The 9,912-nt window shown below is 43.2% G+C and overlaps 1 protein-coding gene across 1 annotated transcript; it reads left to right on the top strand.

Annotated features, from left to right (window-relative positions):
- Nucleotides 1-895: 895 nt before the first annotated feature.
- On the top strand, nt 896-8,082 carry LOC146858088 (gamma-crystallin M2-like). The gene is made up of 3 exons (XM_085648850.1): nt 896-927; nt 3,813-4,055; nt 7,608-8,082. Exons 1-3 carry the CDS (start codon nt 919-921, stop codon nt 7,881-7,883), a joined length of 528 nt encoding a protein of 175 aa, XP_085504976.1. The 5' UTR covers nt 896-918; the 3' UTR covers nt 7,884-8,082.
- Nucleotides 8,083-9,912: the final 1,830 nt, after the last annotated feature.

The raw sequence follows: 9,912 nt of genomic DNA, 5'->3' as shown, positions 1-9,912 counted from the left end.
TTACTTCCTGGTTGCGCAGGGGCGTTCCAAGGGAAGTGATTCACATTGGTGGACCCAGTGTTGAATTACCTTCATTCGACTTTATTTTACTTGGGCAGGGACTTTTGCGAGGGAAGCCTAGACTCAGAGTAATGAAGATTACTGCTAAATACCAGGGTCAATTTCCCTGATAGGTCTGTGCTCTGATTTTAACTCAGTCCTCATCAGGAACAGAGGGGCATATTATCAAGCCAGGCGAAAAAATTATCGCTGCTTTAGCGGCAGAAAACTGCCGCTAAAACGGCGATAATGGGCTTGATAATATGCTCTATGGAATTCCAATTGAAGCCCATGTTAGATGTCCTTCACATTTAACATGGGCTTCAATTGGAATTCCATAGAGCATATTATCAAGCCTATTATTGCCGTTTTAGCGGCAGTTTTCTGCCGCTAAAGCAGCGATAATGTTATCGCCTGGCTTGATAATATGCCCCTCCGTTACATCAAGTTAGTTTTACACCACATTACCCAAATTCCAGAGTCCTTCTTTAACAGACAGAACTAAGCTTAAATCACCCTCACAGTTACATCACTGGAATCACTTCCCTAATGCACCAATGTCTGCATTTTCTCTCAGAGCACAAAAAACTTAACACATTTATTGAAAAATAGAATATGTGTTTTACCCGTGAGATGTTGAGCTGAATTAGTGTGACTTTTCCAAATCTGTAGTTTTTACAGTGCTAGCAGCACGTGTCTCACAAAGCCAAACTAACAATGCCCGTACAGTAAAGAGAAAACTCTCGGCCATAGAACCATACATTCCCTTACTCGACAGATTGATTGTATGCGTGCAGACGCAGTACACGCATGTAGTATAAAAGACCCTCCGACCAGAACACCCACACAACCGGGGTCTCACAACTATCGGAAACCAAGATGGGCAAGGTAAGAGAACCGCCTCTGGGAACGCCCCTCATTAGATTTTGCAAAATGTAAAATAAACAGTTAATTAAGTGCAGATCTTTATTTATGGGATACACACATCTAAATATACTTTCAAAATTGAATACAACTTCTCAAGATGGATATTTTTCTGTCTGATGTTTGAATTGCCGTTTTGGGCCCAGTGAAATCAAGAGGTGAAAAGGCAAGTTCAAAAATGGTCCCTTTCACAACGCTGCTTCCACCCTGAACAAACGTCCTTTGCCAGTGCAAACCCTACTTTGTGATTCACAATACCTGAATTTGCACTTTTAAATGGATTTAAACACAAGCAAAAGAATACCAGCACGTTAGAACGTGTGGGACTTTTTGTCATGGAGATTCTTAAAACGTGTGAAAAAAAATCAATTCTGCAAAGCAATTTAAGAGTTTTCACTTGCACGCAGCTTACTGCCAGTTTCTGTGGTGTGTACTGCCTCATTCCTTTAGGGTATACAAAGAACTATTTTTCCAAATACAGCGTTGCTTTCTCTCCCTCAAAGATTGCTTTCGTTAATTAAAAGCAAACGTTATTAACAGTAATTAGTTTTCTATCAAAGTTTGCAAGTTTCCTTACAAATACGACAAAATATGAGAAACAAATTCCGAAAAATAAAACAGAACTCTTCGATCCTCTGAAACTTGGAAACATCGGCTTATCTTAGGAAGTAAAATATGTATTATTTGTACTTATATAAAAAGTAAACTGCGCAAGAAATGTTGAGGGGTAAAGAAATACTATAGACACCACAGGTAGAGGCTCATTTTGGGCCGAGTGCATTTTGCCCAATTCCAAACAAATTTAATGAAAGTTCATGAATTTTACAATAAACTAATATTTTACAAATAGTCAACGGACTTAGTAGGGCCCTGGAAAATTAAATAGTCACATGAAAACTAGCACCTAATCACATTAAAAAAGGTAATTTAGGATTTGACGGAGATAGACTGCCAAAAAGTGGTGGGCCCCCTGCACTCCCATTAGAGTTAGAGCAGGGGGTTTGTATGGTGGAGCCCTCGCTATCTCTGCTGTTCGAAACCCATGACCAAGCATGCCCCGCACTATTGATTGATACATTGGTGGGGCCCCTGCACCCCCTTTAGAGTTAGAGAAGTGCTGGGGGTTTGTATGGTGGTGCCCTCGCTATCTCTGCTGTCCGAAACCCATGACCAAGCATGCCGCGCACTATTGATTGATACATTGGTGGGGCCCCTGCACCCCCTTTAGAGTTAGTGCTGGGGGGTTTGTATGGTGGAGCCCTCGCTATCTCTGCTGTCCGAAACCCATGACCAAGCATGCAGCGCACTCTTGATTGATACATTGGTGGGGCCCCTGTACCCCCTTTAGAGTTAGAGAAGTGCTGGGGGGTTTGTATGGTGGAGCCCTCGCTATCTCTGCTGTCCGAAACCCATGACCAAGCATGCCCCGCACTCTTGATTGATACATTGGTGGGGCCCCTGCACCCCCTTTAGAGTTAGAGAAGTGCTGGGGGTTTGTATGGTGGAGCCCTTGCTATCTCTGCTGTTCGAAACCCATGACCAAGCATGCCGCGCACTATTGATTGATACACTGGTGGGGCCCCTGCACCCCCTTTAGAGTTATAGAAGTGCTGGGGTTTGTATGGTGGAGCCCTCGCTATCTCTGCTGTCCGAAACCCATGACCAAGCATGCCGCGCACTATTGATTGATACATTGGTGGGGCCCCTGCACCCCCTTTAGAGTTATAGAAGTGCTGGGGTTTGTATGGTGGAGCCCTCGCTATCTCTGCTGTCCGAAACCCATGACCAAGCATGCCGCGCACTATTGATTGATACACTGGTGGGGCCCCTGCACCCCCTTTAGAGTTATAGAAGTGCTGGGGTTTGTATGGTGGAGACCTCGCTATCTCTGCTGTCCGAAACCCATGACCAAGCATGCCACGCACTATTGATTGATATATTGGTGGGGCCCCTGCACCCCCTTTAGAGCTAGTGCTGGGGGTTTGTATGGTGGATCCCTCGCTATCTCTGCTGTCCGAAACCCATGACCAAGCATGCCGCGCACTATTGATTGATACAGGCTCAGAGTGCGTTTTCCTGCCAAGTGCAAGGCATGAAGGACCCGTAAAGGAAAGGACAGACGTGTCCCTCATGCAGAGAGATCTCTCTGCGCATCAGGGCATTTCTTGGGGGTTGTTTGACGGAATGCCAAGTGGGCCACAACAGGGTGGCAGCCGGCTCAGCCTTCAGCAGGGTGAAAGTGCCCCTGCTGCACTGGGGAATGCACTTTCACAAAAGAGCTCCATGCCAGGCAGTAGAGGGTCAGTGAGCATGGCAGGGTGGCTTCTGCTTGTTGGGGCAGAAGTGAGGGCCTAAGCAAAATCAGACTGTGCCAAGTGTGCCGATTTCAGTTTTGCCGTAGTTTTCTTGTGCCAATGCTGAGACCACTAACCTTATGAGGGTTCACAATAAAGGTAATTTATTTCCTCTAGGAGGGGAGGGCCAATCTGTAGCTGTATATCCAGCACACAGCTTTATAAACCTCCGAAAAGCAGTCCATCGCGGGGGGCGTGATAAACTTTCAAGCTGGAAATGCATGTTATTACTTTAGTACCGCACACTGTATATAGTACGACGGCTTATATATGGAATTACGCTTTCATATTCTCATATATGAAAGAACACGCTTACCAGGAAAAGAGAAGCAGGTGGGGTCACTACCACTGTCAATGGATGTAAACAGACTGTGGGTGAGATTGATTGCTGTGGCTTTGCTAATAGACCCTTCCTTGACATTGTCATGAAGATACAAGAGCATTCTCCACCACGTCATCATTAAGCGTTCTACAATTCACTGTTATTTCTGACAGATCATCTTCTACGAGGACAGGAACTTCCAGGGCCGCTCCCACGAGTGCAGCTCCGACTGTCCAGAGCTGAACCCCTACTTCAGCCGCTGCAACTCCATCCGTGTGGAGAATGGCAACTGGATGCTGTACGAGCACCCCAACTACAGGGGGCACCAGTACTTCCTGCGGAGGGGGGAGTACCCTGACTTCCAGCAGTGGATGGGGTACAATGATTCCATCAGATCCTGCCGCTTGGTTCCACAGGTACGTTTGGCTTCCTTTGTCCATTCTCTTCTCAGAAGATCACTGGCCCCGGGTTTCGTAGGATGGAAAGTTATTTTTGAAATGCTCTTTCTGCAGCGGTCTCCGTGATTTACTTGAAATGAAAACACACCCCCTTCACTCAAGAAGAGCAGTTGTTATTCTCTTGGGTGTGCGGGGGGTGGGGGGTGCGCGAACAAAACACATTTGTAAAAATGTATCTCTTACTATGTTAAACAACTATTATTGCTCTAAATTAAATCATATCTAAATAATAACTTTGCCTGGAACTGAGATTTGTTGTTGAAAGAGTTTTGTGCAAAAGAAGGATGTTTAATTATGTTTAATCGGAAGTAAAAGAATGGGGGCTCCTTTAGCAGATAATGACCAAACAATGACGAGTTTTTATATTATTTCAGAATGCATTACATCACTAACAAGGGTGTGCCATAGTTGCAATAGAAAGGACATTTGGCAAACAAAATAAACATCATTCCTTTTTTTTATTTTTTATTTTTTTATTATTAATGTTCCACAATAAAAAAAACATATCATATCAATAAAAGACAAGAGTTTTTCTTCCCCCCTATATAATACTCATCACAAATAGCAGAACAAAAAAAGAAAGGTTAATTAATCATTAAAATAATCTTTTAACGGACGCCAAATAGCAAGGCCAAATTTCCTTTTACGAGGTTTTTTAAAGCAGATACATACTAGTTTCCAAATTATACAAATTAAATAACTTGGTACGCCACAAATCAAAACTCGGCGCCTGAGATTGGAGCCAGTCTGTAGCTATTGATAATCGTGTTACAGCTGCTATAATGAAAAGAAAATAACGAAATTCAAAAAACGGATGCCCATGAGCAAAGTCTCCCCCTATCCCTAATAAGATCATACTTGCAGACAGTGATATAGGTTTGCCAAGAACATAGAACAAAAAATAAACATCATTCCTATGTCACATTGACAACGTCTTGTCATTTCCCCACATTTTGGTGTAGGAGGCCCAGCACATGTACTTTCAGCTGACAGACCATAAGACACATAAGGGCAGATTTACTAAAATCTCAAAAAACGCATCGCAGCAGAGAAAAAAGATGCGCTGCATTGCACGAGAAGAACAGGAGAGCGCCATATTTACAGAAACATGGCACTCTCCTCCCCTTTCCCTAGCGCCGGTACAGAAATTAGCTGATGTGCACAACGCACACACTTTTGCACCATCGCGCAAGGGTGTCTGCGTGAGTCTAGCACAGGTTTTGTACTAAAAGGATATCCTTTCAGTACAAAATACTATGCTCAGACTAACTTTAAACCCTTTCCCACTTTGTATGGTTGCTGTACAGAGCAGAACACATACAAAGTCGGAAAAGGAAGGAGAAATGAAAGCATTTCTCCTTCATAGCACCTATTTGGAATGGGTGCTATTTTCTCACGCTAAATCCTGTCTACTTTTTTAAGTAAATAGGGTTTAGCGTCAGGAACCTTGGTTGGTTGTATGGCAATGACCATGCACCACCCATGGTATGCCCCATTGGCGCTAAGTAATGCAAAGCAGCATTACGTGCTGCTTTGCGCTACTTTCAAGAGTTTTCCAGCACTAAACATGCGCCAGAAAGTAAATTAGTGAAAAAAGATTTACCGCCGATTTGATTCACTTTTGTGATGCAAATGTGGTGTTAAATATTAGTAGATAGACCCCATATTCCACTAATAAAGGAAGGCAAACATCTATTTGTGCAAATCTGAAGATGCTGATGAGAGAGATAAAGAGAGAGAGAGAGACAGAGAGAGAGGGCGAGAGAATATGCTCCATCTGTTGGTCAGCTCTGCGATGGCAGCCCAGGAGCTGCATGCCTATTACCTGGCTACCAGATTTAGGGAAGGGGGATTACCGCAGAAGCAGCAGTGCAGTATGTCATTATGTATGTATATGGCATTTCTATAGCGTGAATCTAGCCGAAAGGCAGTAGAGCTCTGTACTTTATTAAAGACACGCATAAAGGGAATGAAGGCTGGGTTGTGGATGTTTAATGCATTGTGATGTAGTGTTCTTTGAAGGGGAGAGTCTCCAACTCATGCCTAAACAGTGGCAGTGGTAGGGCTATCCTGGTGGATAACGGGAGGTTGTTCCAGATCTTGGGTGCATAGATGCAAAAGGTAAGGATGAGGTCAAAATAAGAGCTTGAAAGTTGAATTAAGGATCAGGGGTATGTTAGGGTTAGACATCTCTCTGATAGCCAATATTCTCAGCCCTGAATGTTAGTTCCTGCAGCCATACTTGCCATGGCAAGCATTAGCAGGAACCATAGCTATTGGATAGACATTTGGAGCTGAGGCTTTTCAAGGACGCAATACAAACCCACACATGACCTCCTTCTTGTAAATGTTCTTGAAGCAAATCCCTGGGAACTTTTCCCAATTCAATGCATCATTGCTTCCCAGCTAGGTTTTCTTTATGCAAATACCACTGAATGCATACATATATGAAGTCATACAACTATGAGTTTTCAGTTTGTGAACAGCTCTCCACGCCTGTAAATCTCTCTTTGGCAAAATGTCTCCAGTGAGCTATTCCCTAACACAACCCTCACACCCTAAACAGAAGTAGTAGTATCATTTTCCACAATCTAACATTGGTCAGCTCACAAACCCACACATTTACAACCAGAGAAGAGTACCTAGCCAAGGGGGCAAGGCTCGTGAGGTGAGTGCCTTCACTGTGCTCGATCCACCTCTCCATGTGTTACTGCAGTCCACATCATCTTTAGAGTCATCTGAGGAACCTTGACTCAAAATGTCATCAGAAGGTTTGGAACCTGACTTCTTTTTAGTTAGTGTTAAAGCTTGGGGAGGTATTGAGACAGAGGCTCAGTCTGGTGGTTCCTCTACTGCTCATTGTGGTCCTCTACACATCTTTCTCTCTAGACCAACCCATGCCATATATACTCTACAACATTCCTCCTCCTAAAGGACTGAAAATTCAGAAAAACAAACCAGTGATTAGGCACCCACACATTGCAAACCTCCAAGTCTAGATCACACTATTAGTTTAATAACAAGCAGCAACATTGTTCCTAAACCACAAAGTATATCCCAGTGGTTGACCTTTCAGCATCTTCTGTGCCATCAGAGGTCCGCCAATAAGGGCAGATGAGTAATTTCAGTCTGAGCCTGAAAGAGATTTCTGAGACTTTTCAAACCCAAACCAGGTAGACCTATAGCCCTGCAACCCTTCACAGATTGGCATACAACACAAATGACAGAAGATATGAAAACCTTCTCATAATATAGGTATTACTATAGCTCCAAATGTGCCATATTCAATATACTTATCTCCTCTTGTCTTGGAGTAACGTTCCTCTATGTTCATGTTCTTGTTGCCTTTTTCATTTTTCTCTATTCTGTGAACCTGTAAAATTATCCATTTCCTACAAGAAAGTTAATGCAGTGGAAAGCATTTAATAAAATTCAAAGTGGCAAAGATTAACAGAATACTGGCATCAGATATCTAACTATCACCTTTTTTTGCATTTTCCCTAATAATAGCATCGTGGCTCCTTCAAAATAAGGCTTTATGAACGTGAAAACTTTGGAGGCCAGATGATGGAGTTCTCAGAAGACTGTCCACATGTTTATGAACAATTCCGTTATAATGACATTTACTCCAGTAACGTACAGGATGGACACTGGGTCTTCTATGAAGAGCCCAACTATAGGGGACGTCAGTACTACTTAAGACCTGGAGAGTACAAGAGGTACAGTGACTGGGGAGCGTCAAGCCCAAAAGTTGGTTCTATCAGGCGTCTCAGGGACAACTACTAAATTAGTGAATTTGACACAATAGGAAACAGTGCATGCAACATAATTACATTTTGTAAAATGTTTTTTTCCCTGCCCTTTTGAATAAATGGCAGGATAATTATGAATATTAAAGATAATATTACATTTTATGTGAAATGTATATCCAAATCTGAAATTAAATTTGACAACCTACTGCAAAAGGACAATAAACAAAAGTTTTCCAAAATGTAACTTTCCTGTTATTTTCTTCTCATGTTTAAAACAAGTTCGAAATGTCTTTAATACAACCTAAAATTTACTTTTTGACTGTGCTCAAGTACATAAACAAGACATACTTTACATGATAACGTGTTTGCATGGTGTGATGTTATGGGATCGGACCATAAGAATTCTACTCCAAATGGAAAAAGACTACTGGAAGGCTTCAAAATGTAAATGAACAGCAAGATCATCGCTCCAAACCCCGATCTCATGGTGTATTCCCCTAGTCCCTGAGCCCCCAACTAAGGACCCTGGTCACTGACATCTATGTTCCTGATCTAAATGGTCTACCACTATACCAACATCCCTGAATTGCTTATCTTCAAGCCCATAGCCCAGACACCTAAGGCCCCGGCCCATGCCCTGGGCCCACAGCTAATGGCATTGGCCCGCACTGCCCCAGACTCTTAAACATGACTGCACTTCTAAAGCTATTGCACCCCAGAATTTGTTACTAAATCCACTTGATATAGCAGACCATGGCTCCCAGCACACAGACCAGTTACCGACACTACAGGCACTCTGTTTGTGAGTTCTTAATCTATCACAGACTTTATAAATCCACACATTCGTCTTCCAATGAGCCTCTCCTAAGCTGCAGCATCCTGCCACAACATGCGGGCCAAAACTTACACGTTCATCTTACTCCATCCCACGCTATATACATTTCCAATTCTGTAGTCCAATATAAAGTAAAATAGAGCCACATCCCTAAAAACAGGTTTTTACAATAGTTTAGTCTTGATGTCATACATGCCTGGACAATTGTGCTTCTGGAGCAAATTTAACAATTCAAAAGCTGTTCACTTTTAAGGACGTGTACATGTGTCAGTGGGCTATGGATGTTAGGGGGAGATTCTGTGGGATGCTACTCAACTATGAGTAGTTTAATACTGTACGTATTTTGCATTTTATTTAGTTGGCATTTAGTTCTCAGCGGTTGGACTGATCGCAATCTGTACACCACAGAGAACAATTTAGATCTCATTTGCTGTCCTTGTCCTTGGATCTTGTGGCATATTACTAACTATAAGGATGCTGAAACGCAAATTACTAAAAACCCCTAAAACTGCAGCTGATTCATCCTGCTCTACAATTGATGCCTACCTAGTTAAGGCGGTCAGCGCCATCAATGTTGAAATAGACAGGGCGGAGCGTCGCCTATCACTAGGTGTAGATACAGGGATAGAGGAAATAGCGGGCCCAGAAGTAGAGGCCGCCCTAAGTAACGAGCAAGAATTTAACCCCCTTGCGAATTCTGGGACCTCTGCCCCTGATCCAGATTTACCTTTTCCATCTGAGATACTGCGATCACCATCTCCTAGTGGTCCACGACCCTGAGAAGGAAAAGGAGTTGTAGGAAAGGCCACGAGAAAACAGGGACCATTAGTAAAAGTAAAAAAGGCCTTCTATCAAATTCTATTGTTAAGGCATCTGAGAAAATCCCCGACTCAGGACCCCTGTCCGATGAGCAAGCTAACTATATCTTAGCTCTTCTGACACGATGTGAGAGGGAAGGGCGGAAAAAGAATCGAGGAGGTCTTATGCGTGGATCTATGATGGCGTATTTATTAGAGACACAGATGAAATACTTGAAGGGTAAACATAGGTAGGCTTCGTGAAGGGTGATTCGTGAAGGATGCCTGAGGCTCGTCTGCTGATGGGTCTTCTCCCGGTGACTGGTGTTGACGTTGCCCGGGTATCATAGAAGAGAAGAGACAACAGGCGGTAAGTATTTCTGTCTAGGGGTTTCTACTCGCTACCGTCACCCAGGGGAAAAGAAGGGGCG

Source organism: Triturus cristatus, chromosome 3_2, assembly GCF_964204655.1.
Source record: "Triturus cristatus chromosome 3_2, aTriCri1.1, whole genome shotgun sequence".
In the NCBI taxonomy this organism is placed as follows: Eukaryota; Metazoa; Chordata; class Amphibia; order Caudata; family Salamandridae; genus Triturus; species Triturus cristatus.
The sequence above is the reverse complement of the archived record's forward strand: the minus strand, read 5'-3'. Positions and strand labels throughout refer to the sequence as shown.

Coding starts and splice junctions, on each gene's coding strand:
- LOC146858088 (XM_085648850.1), top strand. Junction 4,056..7,607: donor CCTGCCGCTTGGTTCCACAG/GTACGTTTGGCT, acceptor CCCTAATAATAG/CATCGTGGCTCCTTCAAAAT.